At 34.2% G+C, this 21,944-nt stretch overlaps 3 protein-coding genes across 3 annotated transcripts in view; 2 read left to right on the top strand and 1 right to left on the bottom strand.

Moving 5' to 3' along the window:
• LOC127865782 (cytochrome c oxidase assembly protein COX11, mitochondrial-like) overlaps positions 1 to 504 on the bottom strand; it is a 28,579-nt gene extending 28,075 nt beyond the window's left edge. Inside the window, exon 1 of the mRNA XM_052405742.1 lies at positions 370 to 504. The gene's annotated coding sequence lies outside the window, so the exon portion shown is untranslated. The remainder of the gene's footprint in view (positions 1 to 369) is intronic.
• Positions 1 to 21,944, top strand: part of LOC127865788 (uncharacterized) — a 230,492-nt gene that overhangs the window by 58,592 nt on the left and 149,956 nt on the right. The window lies entirely within an intron of this gene.
• Positions 603 to 21,586, top strand: LOC127865776 (developmentally-regulated GTP-binding protein 2-like). The gene is made up of 14 exons (XM_052405734.1): positions 603 to 772; positions 3,035 to 3,120; positions 4,059 to 4,130; positions 4,662 to 4,751; positions 6,736 to 6,796; positions 7,725 to 7,815; positions 8,376 to 8,448; positions 9,334 to 9,424; positions 13,471 to 13,568; positions 15,439 to 15,515; positions 18,408 to 18,496; positions 19,052 to 19,110; positions 20,267 to 20,320; positions 21,121 to 21,586. Exons 1-14 carry the CDS (start codon positions 709 to 711, stop codon positions 21,205 to 21,207), a joined length of 1,092 nt encoding a protein of 363 aa, XP_052261694.1. The 5' UTR covers positions 603 to 708; the 3' UTR covers positions 21,208 to 21,586.

Here is a 21,944-nt window from a genome sequence, read left to right as displayed (position 1 = left end):
AAGGGGGGCATAACAACTGGTGGTTTTATCATTTACACCTTGCTATAGAGCAAGTATTACATAATCGGAATTTTAAGTAGCATGTGTAATTTTTACAAATACTGTCTGTTTGTGTTGCTATGGAAGAGAGCAAGTGATTTTTCAAGAAAAAAACACCATCAAGGCACTTTAGTATGTTTACCTGTAACCAAAAAACTAGCTCCCAAGTTATGCAAGATAGCAACAGTTTATCTGTCAAGGCCAGTGGCAGTGCTTACAAATGGTCACGTTTAAAACACTATGACAGTCAGTTTAAGTTTAGTAAAAAGAAAATATATGATAAAATGCACAATGATGAATACCAAAACTACTATAAACATTACATCTTACCGATGCAAAGAAATTAGTTTTGTATCTGAGTCCGACTATCTTGTCAATAAATGGGCGCCGCCATCTTTTAATTGTCTCTAACTACCGGAATAATTATTTATAAGCTTTCATTTCGTATGAACAAAATTAAAGACAAATTTTGTAAGAAATACATAAATCGAATGTCATGAATGTTTCTTATTAATAATAGAGTTGCATTTTTTATTTAATCCACAAACGTTCTTATGATTTACTTTATTTATAGATTAGACAAAATGGCAGCTTCCATGTGAAACGTCAAACACATTTTGTCATACAACGTTATTTCATGATCTTTTCGTAAGGCAACTAACAGCAGCCATGGGAGTTCTGGAGAAAATTGCAGAAATAGAGAGAGAAATCTCTAGAACGCAGAAAAACAAAGGTTCACATTAATTATGTCCACCATAACAGAAAAATGACTTCATTTTTTATTTCATCGAAATCAAAACACTAGAAGTAGAATCATTTTGTATTGTCAACCACTTAGGAACTATTTTAAATCAATGATTTTATATTTCAATGTTAAAGGATGTATCAGTTACTAATAATTTCATGTTTTGCCATTTAAAAAACGAAATCCCACCAAGGGCTCATCCTTCATTAAATTAAGGAACTCTCCTTCATGGATTATGTGTTCCCATAGCAGAAGATATTTACTGAAATGCCCACATCCAGGGCCCTTGCTAAGCTTTTGGGGATTGGGGCCGGCGTCCTTAGAGGGGGAAATTTTGCTTCATTTTGGGTGAAGAGGGGAATTTTAGAAGATCTTTTCACCAACCATTCAACACTTAAAATTGCTATATTTGAATGTTATTTACATACATTTGCATTTAATCAAAGGTTAATAGCACGATACCAGCTTGCAACATAGGTATAAAAGTAAAAAAAAGAAATAATTTGGTATGGGGGAATTTTTAGCTGAAATAGGGGAGAAAAGTATACTCTTTTAAGGGGGAATGGGGCCGAATTTCGGCCCCAAAAACGGCCAAACGAGGGCCCTGACATCATTGCCACTGCAAAGAAAAAGACAATTGAATCCCTTTCTGTTGTAAGACGTAAAATTGTGTTTCCTTAAGTATGTAAGGCCTTAGTTACAAGATGCTCACAAGTCCCATCCTTCCGTATGCAAATACAACATGGGAGGTTACAGCGACATCAACCAGATGGAAGATGTACAGGGCTGTGAAGCCAGATTCCTCACTATAGACTGCAGGACAACAATCACTTCTAGCCAGATGAAACAAGACCATGGCTGGCAGACACTGCAACAGCCTGGAACTTAAGCTAAGGTGGTGATGATGTATAGAGTTGTGTACCACTTGATTTACATATGGAGACCACTGACACTCTTGGGACCCATCACAGCAAGAACAACCGTGTAGTTATCACTGTCCTTCAAGGTTGATGTGTACCAGCATCATACTGTAGAAAGGACTCTCTGAGCATGCCATCTTAGCCACCACCTGGAGGGTTTCAATAGAAGACAGTTTTTAATAATCTTTTCAATCTGTTCATAGTCACGTATCACATCTACCTTGCATTTTAAAACCACTGTATAAACATGCCCTAGCAGGGGTTTTTATCTGATTTTGGGGAAAGGGCCTGGCCTTTTTTGAGGGGAAAAAATCGCGCGAAATGCCAGATTTTGGGGGAAAAAATCATGCGAAAAACGCCGGATTTTGGGGAAAATAAGGAAAGTCTTAAATAATCAATTTAACATATTTTACTGTTTTTAAAACAAATTCAAGGCAACAGATAATTTAATTATGCAATATGTTCTATTTTCTACACTGGATCAGGTAAACTTATGTATTAAAAGTTAAAAAAAATATATTTTTTTTTTTTGGGGGGGGGGGGGGGAAATGAAATCTAGGGGAAAATTTACCTGCTGAGGGGAAAAAGCTCCGAGGGCTGATTTTCGGCGGGTCACAAAGAAGGAAAAAAAAACCTGCCTAGAGTGGGATATTACACATGAACATAGCAGAATATGAAGAAGAGATGACGCTTTCACTTTTTCTATTCAGAATTATAATGCCCAAACTGTTTTTGTCCATTTTTGTTTGCGACCAAAATGTTACAATAACATAACAAACTTAATTTCTACTTGAAAAAATTATGCAACACATACAAAAGAACAGCTACCGATAGTGGAGAAAGCATACCACATTGCATTAAGATGCACAAATAAAGCCTTTGTTAAAGGTTGACTGGTGTCAAAAATATACAGAGAGAAAAGTTTAAAAAATGAACACGATAAAAACACTTCTGCTAACCTTCTGACAGCTTATAATAGTTTTGCTTCCTTATCCTGCCCTTAACCTCAGTTGCAAAAACATTTGAAATGCATATATAATCTTAAAAATTGTCTTTATGCAGCTGAAAACATTAATGTCTTCCAATGTTTATGCTTTAAAAGATGGACAGACTTAAATTCTGACTCATGTAACCACTGCTTTATGTTTTGACATTATTTGATTGTTGTTTTGATGATTTGTTGTTTTTAAATGTATGCTCATATCAATTGACAGTATTCAGATCTTATAGTTGGACAATTATTACTAGTTTTTGTTTTAATTTACTGTTATTATTGTGAGGACTTAGAGTAAATGCTTTAAAACTATTTTGCTTGCATGCTTATTTTCAGCCACTGAATACCACTTGGGATTGCTAAAAGCAAAACTTGCACGATACAGACAGCAGTTATTGGAACCCACTGGGAAATCTGCTAAGGTTTGTACCAAGTATACATAGGCAGGAAAAAACTGTTCAGTCCCAGGTTGTGGCTTTATAAACATCAGCCAGACTATGAAACAGATTAAAGTGTAAAGTTCAACTGGACTTGTTTTTGCCTGCTATGTATTAGAAATAATGTTTTCAGAGAGGTTACATTCTTTATACATGTAGGTTCATTAGTGTGCATATTTGTTAAAGTATTTACAAATGGTAGGGCTTCTTTGAATAACTATATACCGGTAATAATGTACTCCATGTTTTACAAAACATAGCACTAGTCTGGAAAATATTTTTTAGGCGAGTGCACTTGTTTACGCCTGGGTGAAAACTGTTGATTTTTTAAATGTGTACCTTACATTTGATGAAATTTGGTTTTTACAAAGAGACATTTTATTATATATATTTCCAAACAGAGTCAAAAAAGGCATGCTTCATTTTCAAAAGCTTTAGTTGTGTTATGCTAGTTTGGCCATAAAAGGTAGTATTTATAACATCATAAGGGACTTAAAGTGTTCTTGCCTTAACGTTTGTTGTAGAAGAAAACAGAGAAACGCTTATGTTTATTTTTATAGTGTTCATTATGATAACTAATTTAATTGACCCATGTCATGCAAAAATGGGTCTTATGCCCTATGTGGCCAGTGTAACATCTGCACAGTCTGTTCAGGAGCTACCCTGTCCCCTTATGAGACTGCAAAACCTTTTGTTACTTTAGGGGTCAGGCTAGCTCTTGACCCGACTGTGCAGGCTGGTTTGGATCTTTGTCGGCAGCATGTGTCATACAGCCCATTTTCCATGATGACGCTGTTTAATTAGCAGTTATGGAATGTTTTCTAGTCTCATAAATAATTTATGCAGTACTAATGTAGTGAAATCTGTATCATAAATGTGGTTTCAGTTTTCCATTTGCTTTAAATAAAACATAAATATTTCAGGGAGATGGTTTTGATGTTATGAAATCTGGAGATGCCAGAGTGGCCTTGATTGGATTCCCCTCTGTTGGAAAAGTACTATTTGTGACTTTTGTGATACTTGTGCTAAGATTCTTACTAAACCACTTCATTCGCATAGTCTTGGAGATTTCTTTAGTTGATGACTTTTTTTAATATATTCAATTTAATTTTTTCTACTCATATACCACAATTTTAAATATTTTTTTGAATATTTCAGTTTTCTTAACATTAAGTCAATTCCCAAAACAGTGAATGAAGAAAATGTTGGGACTTTTATTTGAACTAAGCAAAATATGAACATCGAAAGTGTATGCTATTACAAGGTCACAATAATGTAATGTGAACATAAAATTGCTTATGAAATATTAATACTTTGAAACTTGAAATAACTTGTAATAACATTATCAAATGATAAAAGTGTGTTTTTAACTACACCCACATTTACTAAAACATCACTTTTATTGTTGCTTTATCATGTTAATAAATTATCTAATTTTGTTCCTTAACTATGTAATAATTATATTTAAGAATCTTCATCTCATAGGGTCAGGTTGTTTTTTTCACACTAATTGTCTTATTTTTTAGTCTACCCTGTTGAATACGCTGACAAAGACACACAGTGAGTGCGCCAGCTATGAGTTCACCACCCTGACCTGTATACCGGGAGTTATAGAGGTAACTGTCTTTTTTAAGGCCATTCCATAGGCAATTATTATGTTAAAATGTTTAGGAATCAAAAATTACATTCGGAACACATTTGTTAGTTTTTATTATAAATTAGATCAAATATGTAAAGAATTGTGCCCCTTTTTGTACTTGTTAAAGTCCTGTTGTGGTTTGCATGAAAGTTGAAATTCATGTTGAAGTTTGCTTGCAACAAGTACATGCTTCTACTTATTTTCAATTGAAACTTCACACATGTCTTTGGGATCATCATGTGAGGTCACTCACCAAGGCCCATAACTCTGACCTGCAATTTAGCCAAATCATGCCCCTTTGTATATAGAAAATTCAGGTTAACTTTTATGCGAAACAACTCCATATCTCTATGGTTACTACAGATGTTGAAATAAAACTACCCTTTTGTTCATTGTCTGAATAAGCCGTCTTTGACCAAGACTTATAATAAGGATTGCCTTTTAGAATGATTTCCTTTTGTACTAAGGAAAGTCAGGTTAAGTTTTGTGTGCAAGTTGAAATTCATTTACAGTTTGCATGCAAAAAGTATGTACCTTTGTAAATACTGCAGATATTGAATTGAAATTCCACACATTTTTGTGCGAGTGACTGTCCTGGCCAATAACTCTGAGCTGCATTTTGCAGAATCAACTACTTATATCAGTAAGGAAATTCAGGTTGGCATTTGTGTTCAACAACTCCTATCTCTAGCTGACATATGAGACCTAGCATTCGGTAGCATTTTTGGTGCCAGTTGGGTCAAGGCTAACGTCACTGTTGATAAAAAGAAATAAACAAGTTTTTGCTCAATAACTTTAGTTTGGATGGACATATTGTCCTGAAATTGTGTTTGTAGTTAGGTTACTAGCTGACCAAGCAAGTTATTGCATCTGGGCCTAGTGGGGTAAAGATAACTGTTATTAAAGCTAGAAAAAGTGTTTTCGCTCCATAACTTTTATTAACCAGGTTTTCCGAAGGAAAAAACTGGTTATTAGATTGGATAATGCGGGCGGGCTGGCTGGCTGGCTGGCGGGCTGGCGGGTGGGCGGAACAAGCTTGTCCGGGCCATAACTTTGTCGTTCATTGTGAGATTTTAAAATCATTTGGCACATTTGTTAACCATCATTAGACGGTGTGTTGCGCGAAAAAATTACGTCAATATCTCCAAGGTCAAGGTCACACTTTGAGTTCAAAGGTAAAAAATAGCCATAAATGAGATTGTCTGGGCTATAACTATGTCATTCATTATGTGATTTTAAAATCATTTGGCACATTTGTTCACCATCATGGGACGTTGTGTCGCACGAAAGAATCACGTCAATATCTCCAATGTCAAGGTCGCCACGACTAAAAATATATTTATTTTAAATCAAACTTACAAAGGGGGTTAATTTTGTTTGTTCATTTCAAAAGTTCAGTTTGAGTTGTTTCCCTTTATCAGATTTTTTTCACAATGAAAACCTGGTTTTGTGACAATTTTGTCCCTTGTTTGGATATAGGTATTATCCTGTAAGTCTACATAAATTATGTAACTACTACAAATATTCAACATATTCAAATATGCCTTTGTGGTCATAATATTAGGTGACTGACAGAAAATCTACATTAAACTTTTAAAACGCAAGGATAGTTAAGTGTCTTGGTGCAGCTCTTATGGACTTATACTTTTGTCTGTAACACATAATAAAATCTCATGCCTTGAAAATATTGATACTCAAAAATTCAGTTTTTCAAACATTTAGCGTTTTTTGTTTTACTTCAAGTTACCAATGGTTGTTACTTATTTAGTAAAATGGCATCTATATGCTGTAAGATTTAAGCCCATTATAAATGTAAAATCACTATGGATATAATATATTGTGTCTATCTAGCACACTTGATGTCAGATTATCTCTAGTCATAAGCTTTTTTTGTCCATTAGCGCTTCCCTTAAAGATATTTTAGAGGAATAAATCACAAGGAAACTTTGTTGTTTCTGCAGTACAATGGGGCCAACATTCAGTTGCTGGATTTACCTGGAATTATTGAGGGTGCTGCTAAAGGTAAAATATGTGTTTATATATTAATCAAATCTGGATTTCATATCATATTTAAAAAATCAGGGATTGTTTGTGGACCAGTTCAATACTGGTAAGTTGTGGAACAAAATTACAACCAGCTGCATATCTTTCTTACCACCTGCTTTTGAAGGACAACAAAACTTAAACATTAAGAAAAAATATGCTGTTGTTATATCTTGACAAAATAATGTCAAGTGCTTGGTTTGTTAAAGATTATGTTTTCAATAAATTTGCTCAAATTTTGTCTGTTTTATAGACCTTATTTATTTGCTATATAACTGGTTTTGCCTGTTGAGAAAATATATATATTCAAATGGCTTTCATTAGTAACTGACAGTTTTTATTAAATGTGGTAATTTGCATGCTTCCAGCCTTAAACATGATGCAAAACTGGTCAGTTACATGTGCATGCATGTATATTCATAGTAAGAAGTCTGTTGCTGTTCGTTTATTATGCTCCCCCAAAATTTATTTTGGGGGGAGCATATAGTCGCCACTTCGTCCGTCTGTCTGTGTGTCCCTGTGTCCGTCCGTGCACAATTTTTGTTCGGGCTATTTCTTAGCAACGAATGACAGGAATTCAATGAAACTTTATGGGAAGCTTCACTACCAAGAGGAGATGAGCATATTATCAGCAGGTTCTGGTCGGATGATTTTTCACAGAGTTATGGCTCTTTAAAATTTTCTATAATAAAACTATTGTCCCCCCAACTTTTGTGCCCTCAAGACGTTTCCTTTTATCTGAATATATAGTGCAATATTGTGACCAAAAAAAAACTTTGGGGAGCATCACCCGTCTCCGACGGTTTCTTGTATTTGATTGTATACATTTATTTATATCATGATAATTAAAAAACTGTGTTTCCTCCCACTATCTGATTTGAAATTAGTTTTGTACCTATTGTTGCAGGCAAGGGTAGAGGTAGACAGGTCATAGCAGTGGCACGAACAGCTGACTTGGTCATTATGATGATAGATGCTACCAAGAAAGATGTGCAGAAGTAAGCATATGGCTCAAGTATTTGTGGCACATTTAGATTGAAAGTTTGTTTCATATGTTCAATCATTGATTTACCTTGCCAGAGAATGTACTTAGTACATTTTTTAAAGATATCCCATAAATTATACTCATAGCTATATCTGGTAACATCTTTTGCATTCGTTATCAATACTTCAAAACTTTTTAGTCATTCTTCAGTTAAACACAGTATAAACATAAAATCTGTAAAGAAAAATCAATGTTATGGAGGGCTGTAAACATAAGTCAAAAAAGGATCTTTTTGAAAAACATGCCTGGATTTAAAATTGGGCAGTGGCATAAAGTAGACAACTCGTAATTTAAGTATGAATTATTGTATGTCAGTAAATGAATTTTGATTGTTATAAACATAATGCCCAACATATGAGTATGTTGTTTTTCTTTTCTTATATCATTTTTTAAATGATCATTATAATTGACACATGGGGATTTGAAATGGGTCCATCCAATGAGGCTTACAGAGAAAAATGCCTCAGTTTTCACACCCAATGGAAGCACTAAAAGCTCATATCTATTTATCAGAGATTTGCTGACAGCTGAACTGGAGACTGTTGGCATCAGATTAAACCGAAGAAAACCCAATATTTATTACAAGGTACATGGCATCTGCAGCACATTCAAGCCCACCTTGGCAAAAACCGGGCTTATTGCTGAAGTGCAAAGTATTGTCTCAGATTAGCCTGTGCAGCTTGCAGGACACTTTCTGCCAAAACTGTATTTTTGTTAACAAGAGACTTCCATTTAACAAAAAATTGGACAAAAGCATTTAGTGTTGTCCTTGATCAGCCTGTGATTACAATTGGCGATTCTTCATGCAGATGCATTAAGCCTGGTTTTCCCAAAGCGTGGTAAATTTTGAAATTATGAATGTATAAATTTTATCTGCATACACTCTGAACTCACTGACATCACCTAATCTCATTTTCAACCTGACCTTGACTTTTGGACTAATTCATAAGGTCAAAAGTCTTGGTAAATATAAATTGACAGTTTTATTAGCATAAATACTGCATTAAGATCGCCGTGGCATAGTGGGTATGGTGTCCGCCTAGCGATCGGGAGGTCATGGGTTCGATCCCCACTGTGGGAGCGTTTTTTAGATCTCCCCCTTAGACACCAAGGAAACGGACTCGAGAGCGTTTCATATAAGCTTAGGCTTGTTATGCAATCAAGCTTAAATAAATAGGTTTAAAAAAAATATATAAAAAAAAATAAAAATACTGCATTAGCTTTTTTACTCTCATTTAACACCCAGCAAACTCAAACATCTCGTGTCACTTTAGTATAACCTGGTATGTTTCATCTTCTTTAAGTTAATGTCACATTATATTTTAATGTTTGTCCATTCAGACATGATTGTCAAGCAACAGGGCTGCATTGAAAAACTAAAAAACAGAGGGCAAGTCCCAACTATATTAATTTGATTTTATTAAAGAATTTGATTACAATTGTTATAACATGTGTATGCTTTATTGTACAGGAGAAGAAGGGTGGAGGTATATCATTCAACTCTACAGTCACGCTCACGAAGACAAGTGAACGGATGGTGCAATTGATTCTGCATGATTATAGTATCCTCTCAAGCAAACCATCAATATTTGTGTATTAGCCCTTTGCATGCTGGGAAATTTGTCTTCTGCTAAAATGTCGTCTGCTGAATTTCTAAAATAAGCATTTTCTTTGATTCTTTCAAAGAATACTATCAGAATAGCAAACAGTTTGGATCCTGATGAGACGCCACGTTCTGTGGCATCTCATCTGGATCCAAACTGTTTTCAAAGGCCTTCAAAATCCGGTTCCAGCGCTCAAAGGGTTAGGATTGTTGTTTTATTTTGCTGTTTTTAACCATTAAGTTCCCATATCCATTCTGATTTATGAAGGTGGAGGGTATTCCTATAGTATAAATTGATATGCTTCACAGAATGTTATGGCGCACACTAGTAATTACTTAATAATGATATAATGTTGTTAGGCCCCCTAAGGAAGGCATATAGTAAATGCATCATCAGTCTGTCCTTTGGTCCGTCCTTCTGTCTGTCATTTCATGTCAGTTTGTCCCATTTCTTGTAATGAGTATAACTCTGGAAGTATAAAAGAGAATCATATGAAACTTAATTTAAGGATTCACAGCTTTAAGTGAATACAGAGAAGGACTCACTTCATTTGTAACAGAGTCATTGCTTTTTAGTCAATTTTCTTGTTCAGATCATTACTGCCTTAGTATTGAAGATATTTAAATAAACTGTGTATATTTATAGAGGAAAGAGTCACAATTATATTTTCTTGTGCCAGACATAACTCCCTTTGTATTGTATATTGATATTGTGCACAGTACAAAAACCAAAACTCTTTTGTCAGTATATTAGGAGGTATTGTCCATGTTTTTATACGCCCGTTTAAAAAAAACGGGACGTATTATAGTTTCACCTTGGCGGCGGGCGGGCGGGCGGATGAGTGGGCGGGCGGTCGGGCGGCGTCCACAGCAGTTTCCGATCTCTACTTCAAATAGTTTTTATCCGATCTTCACCAAACTTGGTCAGAAGTAGTATCTAGACAATATCTAGGTCAAGTTCGAATATGGGTCATGCCAGGTCAAAAACTAGGTCACAGGGTCACTTAGTGCATTTCAAGCATTAAGTATGGTGTCCGCTCTCTTATTGAAGTAGTTTTCATCCAATCTTCACCAAATTTGGTCAGAAGTTGTGTCTAGACAATATCTACATGTAGGTCAAGTTCAAATATGGGTCATGCCAAGTTAAAAACTAGGTCACAAGGTCACTTAGTGCATTTCAAGCATTTAGCATGGTGTCCGCTCTCTAATTAAAGTAGTTTTCATCAGATCTTCACCAACTTTGGTCAAAAGTTGTGTCTAGATGATATGTAGGTCAAGTTCTAATATGGGTCATGGTAAAGTTATCAAGTTGTCCAAAGCCTTCAAACGGGCGTATCTTGTGACAGTTTGGCACTCTTGTTATGTATTGTTTCTTTCTTTTTATGAGCTTTACTCTGCCAGTATTTAAGGTGTCTTGTTCTGATAAAACTGGGCATAACACATGTGCTTAAAGTGTTGTCCCAGATTAACCTGTGCAGTCCGCACAGGCTAATCAGGGACGACACTTTCCGCCTAAACTTGATTTTTGGTAAGGCGGTACTTCCTTGAAACTAAAAATACCATAAAAGCGAAAAGTGTTGTCCCTGATTAGCCTTTGCGGACTGCACAGGCTAATCTGGGACTACACTTTACACACATGCATAATGTCCAGTTTTCTCAGAACGTGACACATATATGGATAAAAGAAAAATTTCAACTACATGCACCATGACTTGCATTTAATTTTATTTCCTTTTGATTTTTGTATGTGATAAGCATAAGCATAAGTAGTGAAGATCTTTTTTGCTATTTAGGAGCATTTCTCTATAAGTATTGGAATCTTACAATCATACAATGATAGGGACCACTGAGAGCAGTACAGAATACTAACATCACAACTCTTTCTTCAGTATTACAGAGTTGTTGTTCTTTATCAAATTTCTGCTTTTCAAAAAACAATCAAAACAATATTATAGGGGGCATTCAGCACTTACTGTGACTGTGCATCACTTGTTTAACATTACAACAATAAACAAGTGCAATTATTGTCCCCCTACCGGTTTCACTGGAGGGACCTATGGTTTGCGCTCTGTGCGTCTGTGAGTCTGTCACACTTTTCTAAATCCATATATTTTCATGAAACTTGAAACATGGATAGATGGCAAAATGGACATTATGCACGTCATTTCATTTTGTTCCTACGTCAAAAATTCTGGTTGCTATGGCAACAAATAGACTAGAAATACTGCTGAAAATGGTGGTTTTCTGGATCCTGCAATAACTTTAAAAGTTCTTAATATTTTTTCATGAAACTTGCAACATGGATAGATGGCAATATGGACATTATGCACGACATTATATTTTGTTCCTACGTCAAAATTTGTGGTTGCTATGGTAACCAATTATTTTTTTTTAATCTGAAAATGGTGGAATTTCTGACAATGGTGGAGCCGGTAGGGGACCATATTGCTTGACAATAGCCTTGTTTATTATTTACTGACTTTTTTGTCTCTCATTTTTTCTCAATGTTCCATACTTTTTATTAATAGCTCAATTACATACTAAACGTTTGTTGCAATCATGACATGTATGTCAATCAATTTATGTCTTAAAAATTATTTTAAAAAAGAGAATTCTTTTGTTAAGAAGAGAACGTTAGCAGTATGTGCAATGACATATACATGTTAGCAGTATGTGCAATGACATATACATGTTAGCAGTATGTGCAATGACATATACATGTTAGCAGTATGTGCAATGACATATACATGTTAGCAGTATGTGCAATGACATATACATGTTAGCAGTATGTGAAATGACATATACATGTTAGCAGTATGTGCAATGACATATACATGTTAGCAGTATGTGAAATGACATATACATGTTAGCAGTATGTGAAATGACATATACATGTTAGCAGTATGTGCAATGACATATACATGTTAGCAGTATGTGCAATGACATATACATGTTAGCAGTATGTGAAATGACATATACATGTTAGCAGTATGTGAAATGACATATACATGTTAGCAGTATGTGCAATGACATATACATGTTAGCAGTATGTGCAATGACATATACATGTTAGCAGTATGTGAAATGACATATACATGTTAGCAGTATGTGCAATGACATATACATGTTAGCAGTATGTGCAATGACATATACATGTTAGCAGTATGTGAAATGACATATACATGTTAGCAGTATGTGAAATGACATATACATGTTAGCAGTATGTGCAATGACATATACATGTTAGCAGTATGTGAAATGACATATACATGTTAGCAGTATGTGAAATGACATATACATGTTAGCAGTATGTGCAATGACATATACATGTTAGCAGTATGTGAAATGACATATACATGTTAGCAGTATGTGAAATGACATATACATGTTAGCAGTATGTGCAATGACATATACATGTTAGCAGTATGTGAAATGACATATACATGTTAGCAGTATGTGAAATGACATATACATGTTAGCAGTATGTGCAATGACATATACATGTTAGCAGTATGTGAAATGACATATACATGTTAGCAGTATGTGAAATGACATATACATGTTAGCAGTATGTGCAATGACATATACATGTTAGCAGTATGTGAAATGACATATACATGTTAGCAGTATGTGAAATGACATATACATGTTAGCAGTATGTGCAATGACATATACATGTTAGCAGTATGTGAAATGACATATACATGTTAGCAGTATGTGAAATGACATATACATGTTAGCAGTATGTGCAATGACATATACATGTTAGCAGTATGTGCAATGACATATACACCAAAATACTCTTATGATTGTACACATTAGTTGCTTTTTCTATTATCATCCAAAGATTACATTCTGTTTGAAACAAAATTCTATACAAGTATGTTATGGAAAAGATTACTTATTGTCAATGATAGTGTTCAATAGTAAATAAAGATTTGTGTTAAAGACCTCATAAAATACTAGATGCTCCCATATTGCTTGAATTCCTTGACCTTTGACAAGAAATCTTCAATGCCGAGGTAGTGTTCCGCGAAGACTGCAGTACAGACGAGTTTATTGACGTCCTTGTCGGAAGCAGGGTGTACATGCCATGTCTTTATGTGAGTATCGCATTAGCTACTATGTGATTTATGTTAAATATTTTCTTGACTGGAGAACGCAAACTGACCAAAAAGACTTATAATCTTTATGTTAAAGATGTATACATGTTCATTCTGCAAATGTACATGATATTTTGTAAATTGAACCTGTTGATTCAAAGAAATTCTTAAGATAAACTCAAACAACAAAAATAAATATGTTTTGCTGTCAAACCTTTTTAAAATTAAAAAAATTACCTTTTATTTATATTCAAACATTGTGAAAAATTCTTAATTGGCTCAGTATGTGATTGATATGAGAAATGCAAAATATATGCGAAAATGGTTCTTATGTCATATGCAGCCAGTATAGGGTCAGTCCAGCCAGCGCATTTCCAAAGGCTGATCAGGATCTGCCCTGTTCGCTTAAAAGTAAAGCAAGATTTTTGAACTGGCAGAGTAGCATGTAGGTTTTTTTGCTCATGAAGGATGAAAATGATATTTACCCAACACTTGCTTGTCTTTCTACCGAAAATAAAAAGATTATATTGTAAAAGTATTCATTAACAATGCAAAAAGATGTCATTAGCCAAAGCACAAAAAAGCAATGTGCTTTGCACAAATATTTAATCAAATTATGTAAGAATAAAAAAGTAGTTTCGCATTATTATTACTTATCTGCTATTCTACAACTTTGTCAATCTGATGTATGGCCTTAAAAATCTTTGGTTTAACAAAGCATATTTTTATGCCCCCCTTCGAAGAAGAGGGGGTATATTGTTTTGCACATGTCGGTCGGTCCGTCCACCAGATGGTTTCCGGATGATAACTCAAAAACGCTTAGGCCTAAGATCATGAAACTTCATAGGTACATTGATCATGACTGGCAGATGACCTCTATTGATTTTCAGGTCACTAGGTCAAAGGTCAAGGTCACAGTGACTGGAAATAGTAAAATGGTTTCCGGATGATAACTCAAGAATGCTTAGGCCTAGGATCATGAAACTTCATAGGTACATTGATCATTACTGGTAGATGACCCCTATTGATTTTCAGGTCACTAGGTCAAAGGTCAAGGTCACAGTGACTCAAAATAGCAAATGGTTTCCGGATGATAACTCAATAATGCTTAGGCCTAGGATCATGAAACTTCATAGGTACATTGATCATGACTGGCAAATGACCCCTATTGATTTTCAGGTCACTAGATCAAAGGTCAAGGTCACAGTGACTCAAAACAGTAAAATGGTTTCCGGATGATAACTCAAGAATGCTTAGGCCTAGGATCATGAAACTTCATAGGTAAATTGATAATAACTGGCAGATGACCCCTATAGATTTTCAGCTCACTAGGTCAAAGGTCAAGGACACAGTGACTTGAAATAGTAAAATGGTTTCCGGATGATAACTCAAGAATGCTTAGGCCTAGGATCATGAAACTTCAAAGGTTTATTGATCATGACTGGCAGATGACCCCTATTTATTTTCAGGTCACTAGGTCAAAGGTCAAGGTCACAGTGACTCGAAACAGTAAAATTGTTTCCTGATGATAACTCAAGAATAATTAGGCCTAGGATCATGAAACTTCATAGGTACATTGATCATGACTGGCAGATGACCCCTATTGATTTTCAGGTCACTAGGTCAAAGGTTAAGGTCACAGTGACAAAAAACGTATGCACACAATGGCTGCCACTACAACTGACAGCCCATATGGAGGCATGCATGTTTTACAAACAGCCCTTGTTATTTGTACAAATGAGAACTAAAAATCATGATTAAATTTGTACAAACAAGATCTAGAATCATGGCTTAAAACCTGGACACTTCAGTGTTTATTGACAGGCAAGCAACAGAACATTAACAACTATTTCTTAGATCATATTTACAGGTGTATAACAAGATTGATCAGATATCCATTGAAGAGGTAGACAGACTGGCCAGGCAGCCACATTCAGTTGTCTGCAGGTATGGACTTTGTAACAACTGACAAAGAAAATTCAAATTTATCTGTTCAATTGTTCAATCATTATACTTGGGTATCACAAATTTAGCAATAAAGCTATAATCATACAATAGAGCAGGTGCAAAATGCTTGCGATAGCCAAATGATCATATGGTAATGCTTTTGATATCCAAATGATCATATGGTAATGCTTGTGATATCCAAATGATCATATGGTAATGCTTGTGATTGATATCCAAATGATCCTATGTTATTGCTTGTGATATCCAAATGAACATGTAGTAATTCTTGTGATAACCAAATGATCATATGGTAATGCTTTTGATATCCAAATGATCATATGGTAATGCTTGTGATATCCAAATGATAATATGGTAATGCTTGTGATTGATATCCAAATGATCATATGTTATTGCTTGTGATATCCAAATGAACATGTAGTAATTCTTGTGATAACCAAATGATCATATGGTAATGCTTGTGATATCCAAATGATCATATGGTATTGTTTCTGATATTCAAATGATCATATGGAAATGCTTGTGATACCCAAATGATCATATGGTAATGTTTGTGATATACAAATGATCATATGGTAATGTTTGTAATATTCAAATGATCATATGCTTATGCTTTTGATATCCAAATGAGCATATGGTAACGCTAGTGATATCAAAATGATCATGTGGAAATGTGTGTGATATCCAAAGGATCTTATGGTAATGTTTGTGATATCCAAATGATGATATGGAAATGCTTGTTATATCCAAATGATCATATGGTAATGTTTGTGATATCCAAATGACCATATGATAATGCTTGTGATATCCAAATGATCATATGGTTATGCTTGTGATATCCAAATGATCATATGGTAATGCTTGTGATATCCAAATGATCATAAGGTAATGCTTGCAATGTCCAAATGATCCTAATGCTAATGCTTGTGATATCCAAATGATCATATGGTAAACATTTATTTCCAAATTATCATATGGTATTGCTTGTGATATCCAAATGATCATATGGAAATGCTTGTGATATTTAAATGATCATATGGTAATGCCTGTGATATCCAAATGATCATATGGTAATGTTTGTGATATCCAAATGATCATATGATAGTGCTTGTGATATCCAAATGATCATATGGTTATGCTTGTGATATCCAAATGATCATATGGTAATGCTTGTGATATCCAAATGATCATAAGGTAATGCTTGCAATGTCCAAATGATCCTAATGCTAATGCTTGTGATATCCAAATGATCATATAGTTAACATTTATTTCCAAATTATCATATGGTATTGCTTGTGATATCCAAATGATCATATGGAAATGCTTGTGATATTTAAATGATCATATGGTAATGCCTGTGATATCCAAATGATCATATGGCAATGTTTGTGATATTCAAATGATCATATGATAATGCTTGTGATATACAAATGATCATATAGTAACGCAAGTGATAGCCAAATGATCATATGGTAATGCTTGTGATATCCAAATGATCATATTGTAATGCTTGTGATATCCAAATGATGTTATTGAAATGCATGTGATATCCAAATGATCATACGGTAATGTTTTTGATATCAAAATGATCATATGATAATGCTTGTGATATCCAAATGATCATTTGGTTACGCTAGTGATATCCAAATGATCATATGGTTATGCTTGTGGTACCCAAATGATCAAATGATAATACTTGTGATGTAAATGATCATATGATAATGCTTGTGATATCCAAATGATCATACGGTAATGCTTCTGATATTCAAATGATCATATGGAAAATATTGCAATATCCAAATGATCATATGGTAGTGCTTGTGATATCCATATGATAATATGGTGAAACTAGTGATATCCTTATGATAATATGGTTATGCTTGTGGTATCCAAATTATCATATGGTAATGCTTGTGATATCTAAATAAGCGTGTACATGCTTATGATATTCAATAAATGTATCAAATAATCTTACAATAATGGTTTTGTGAAGTTTTTGTTGTTTGATGACACCTGCTTCACTACACAATGGAAACCTTCTAAATGAAAGCCTTTCTAAATCTTACACTATTAAAGTTAAGTCCCAATATTTTCCCAATATAAATATACATGCAAAATTGTAATCCCTTCATTTCCAGATACTGGTAATTAAAATGTTTTTGTACCCATCTAAACTTTTCAAGCAGGAAAAGTTCCATGCGCAAATAAATATTGATATGGTTTATTTTATCATAAGATATAAATTTGAAGTTAACGTTCTGTATATCAATTTTCAAGTACCCCTCTAAACGGAAAGTTTATCATGGTCTTGCAAGCATCTGGATTAAAGGGATACTAGTATTCATGTAACTTTTAGAAGCAATTATTTCTTCAATATTTCAATGGACTTGCGAATAAACAATTTAAAAAAAGTCTTAATTGAATCAAACTTAAGGATATAAATTTGAGTGAGTATTGAACTGTAGTTCAATTATGTAGTTCTTTTTATTTCAGAATATTTATAAAGTACCGTAATGTTGGAATAAAATTAACGATTACATTTTCATCATTTATTCGTCTATAAGCATTTGGCGTTCTGATATTAAACAATTTGTGTTCATATTCTTGTGGTTTAACATTATATTCATTATGGAAATTTCAGCCGTGAACTTATAAGTTATTGTTTATTGCAGTATACTTTTTTAAACCTATTAAAATTAAATGTTTTGCGTATACACATAAAGCATGGATGTCTAATAGAGAAATTGCTACCTCTGTTGTACAATATAATGACCCAATGTCCCAGTATAAATGTTTTTCAGTACAGTTTACTCTCTGAATAGCATGGTATTGTTTGTTCTTGTTTCTGGTTTCTTATTGCTATGATGCTTTTAGTTGCAATATGATGCTCAATTTGGACGGACTGCTAGATACACTGTGGAGGGAGTTGGCTCTGGTGCGAGTCTTCACCAAGAAAAGAGGAGGTAAGGAGGCAATATAAAACATAGAGGCATTTAAGCGGTTATTGTCTTTTGGCTTTTGGGAATAATTTGGGCACAGTTGTGCGCAACCTAAATTCCGTTGCTGAATTGATAAAAAATAATATTCAATTTAAGTATGCTTTTCAAAGAAATGAATAGAAATATAATAGGTTGACTGTAAAGATATATATACTTTATTATTGATTTTAAAAGTATGAACCTGTATTCTATAAACTTGCCACAGTTTTAATAAATGACCATACATTTACACAAAACTGGTCCAACATATAAATGTTGTTTGGTTTGCATGCTTATACGTGTATACAAGATTTATTTATGATTTGGGTAACACTATATGTATGATAATATTATTAATCTAGAATTCCAACAATATGTCGAAGCAGTTATTTCTTAGTTTAAAATTTGCCCAATATATGATTTATTCTGTTCTCATGTTAATAGTGGAATGGTTGACATTTACAACTCAATTTAAGAAAAAATCTTTAAATGATTTAAAATACAAAGTTGTTTAATACAAGTTATGTTGTTTCTTAAAAGAGGCCCCAGATTTTGAAGGTGGACTCATTCTACGACGAGGATGCACGGTAGAACATGTTGTAAGTATTGCTTACCTGGAAACTTCGTATATTCTTGTAAGGGAAATGTTTATGATAAAATTGTATTTAACCTTTTTACATTTATTAAAAGGGTGATGTGGACAAATATGCATCGAATTTGAAGTACACTTGTGTAAATATGAATAACAAAAAGGGTGACAGATTAAAGCAGGGATTTCTTCAGATGCTTATTCGACCACGCTTTGACTGTAGATGACATTATGAAGCATTTTTTCCTGTGTCTCAATTATGTGACTTATAAAAACTAGAAGTTAATATTTGAGAAAACATTATTGTATTAGTTGTAGGTTCATTATTACAGTTTTTAACAGCCCCCAGGAATTGAATAGAACTTTTGTGACTTTTTATGCCCTTTGGAAAAAGAGGGGGTATATTGTTTTGCACATGTCAGTCAGTCGGTCCGTCGGTCGGTCTGTCCACCAGATGGTTTCCAGATGATAACTCAAGAACGCTTAGGCCTAGTATCATGAAACTTCATAGGTACATTGGCCATGACTGGCAGATGACCCCTATTGATTTTCAGGTCACTAGGTCAAAGGTCAAGGTCACAGTGACTCGAAATAGTAAAATGGTTTCCGATGATAACTCACGAATGCTTAGGCCTAGGATCATGAAATTTCATATAATGACTGGCAGATGACCCCTATTGATTTTCATGTCACTAGGTCAAAGTCACAGTGACTCAAAATAGTAAAATGGTTTCCGGATGATAACTCAAGAATGCTTACGCCTAGGATCATAAATCTTCATAGGTACATTGATCATGACTGGCAGATGACCCCAATAATTTTCAGGTCACTAGGTCAAAGTGACTCCAAACAGTATAATGGTTTCCTGATGGTAACTCAAGAATAATTAGGCCTAGGATCATGAAACTTCATAGGTACATTGATCATAACTGGCAGATGACCCCTATTGATTTTCAGGTCACTAAGTCAAAGGTCACAATGACAAAAAACGTATTCACACAATTGCTGCCACTATAACTGACAGCCCATATGGGGGGCATGCACGTTGTACAAACAGCCCTTGTTTATTCTTTTATTATTACCGGTATGTTATTGTTTTTCATGTACATGTATTTTGTTTAATTTTATGTTATAACACATTATTTTATAAATGCTTATTATTCCAGTGCCATGCAATTCACAGAACATTAGTTGCTAACTTCAAGTACGCATTAGTTTGGGTAAGGATTTACAAGATGATTTTCTTTAACAATTCTTGACGAGAAAAAGCAAGCATATGTTAATTTTGTTTCCCGAAAGAGTTATCTTACCTTAATGTTAATTTTACTTGCTGTAGATAATGCAGACTGATGATAGTCCTTAACCTGATTGTGATAACTATTACACATATGCATTGTGCTCTGTGAAAAAGGGGTTTAATGCATGTACGTAAAAAACTACAGAGATTGGCCTGTGTAGACACCAGCAGAGGCGAATCAGGGACAATACTTTCTGCTTGTATGATAAATTGTGTTAAAAGAAAGTTAGCAAAAATCAAGTTGAGGCTGAAAGTGTCGTCCCTGATAAGCCTGTGCAGACTGCATTAAACCTCCTTTTCAAAGAGCACAGCTCAACTCATGTGCCCATATTTGTCAAGGCTGAAACTCGAATATTTCATATACAAGTAATAGAGGACAGTTAATATCATAATGATTTATTTTGAAGTCCTGTTTACCATTGTTGCCACTTACATCATACTTGTGAATCATATCAATAGATGTGTGTATGCTTGTAAAGCATTTAAATCTTTCAGTGCTGGAACGGAATTATGAAGGCCTTTGCAAACAGTTTGGATCCAGATGAGACGCCACAGAACATGGCGTCTCATCAGGATCCAAACTGTTTTCAATTCTAATAGTATTCTTTGAAAAAAAATAGAAGAAAATGCCAATTTTAGTAATTCAGCGGACGACATTTTAGCAGACGACAAATTTCCCAGCATGCAAAGGGTTAAAGTAAACAAGATGGTATGTGATTTCAGGGACAGAGTGTGAAATTCAGTCCACAGCGAGTTGGTCTACAACATTCGATGTGTCACGATGATGTGATTCAAGTTGTAAAGAAATAAACACTTCTGGGTATTACAATGTACCAGTTCATCTCTTATAGTCACAAAGGATGGCTTCAATGAAAGTGCTCATTGGTATTGTGTTCATAAGACAATTGTACAATACTGATGCTGCTTTCAGTGTTATTAGGGTTCTGAGTAAATGTACTGTTATTTGATTACCATTTTGTACTTGTTCTGTACATTGTTATTTAAGAGGATCATTAAGGCCATGATAAGCCTGTATATATTATACAGGTAGGCTTATTGATAAATGAAAAAAGCCAGTCTATAAAATACATGATGCTATGTTAAATTGTAAAACAAAAGAATCTAGCTTCTTTGTTAGTCAACTGAAGTCACATGTATGCACTGAGAAATAAAACATTTTTCATCAGAATTTTTTTCGGCATTATTGTTTTTGTTTACTTGTCTTTCCCTCGATAAACATAAACAAGCAGAAATAATGTTTGCAGTAAATTAGTTACTAGTATTTAACCATTTTTGGCTTTTTTAAAGATGATCTTTTTGTCGCATTTAGTGTGTTAATTAATATAGATGTAAAAAACAACTACTAGAATTCAGTTAACTTACTGGTGCTATCTTATGAGTTATCTTATGATTTTAGCTGAATGTTTTCCACTTATTTTTTTGTTTAACTATGATCACATGATAACATTTCATAGATATGGGTAAAGTTTAATGTGGTAGCCTGGTACACAAATGAATTTATAACAGAGAAACTTATCACTTAAAAA

The sequence above is a fragment of the Dreissena polymorpha genome, chromosome 2 (assembly GCF_020536995.1).
Source record: "Dreissena polymorpha isolate Duluth1 chromosome 2, UMN_Dpol_1.0, whole genome shotgun sequence".
NCBI classification, from domain to species: domain Eukaryota; kingdom Metazoa; phylum Mollusca; class Bivalvia; order Myida; family Dreissenidae; genus Dreissena; species Dreissena polymorpha.
This window is presented reverse-complemented; position numbering and strand designations above follow the sequence as displayed.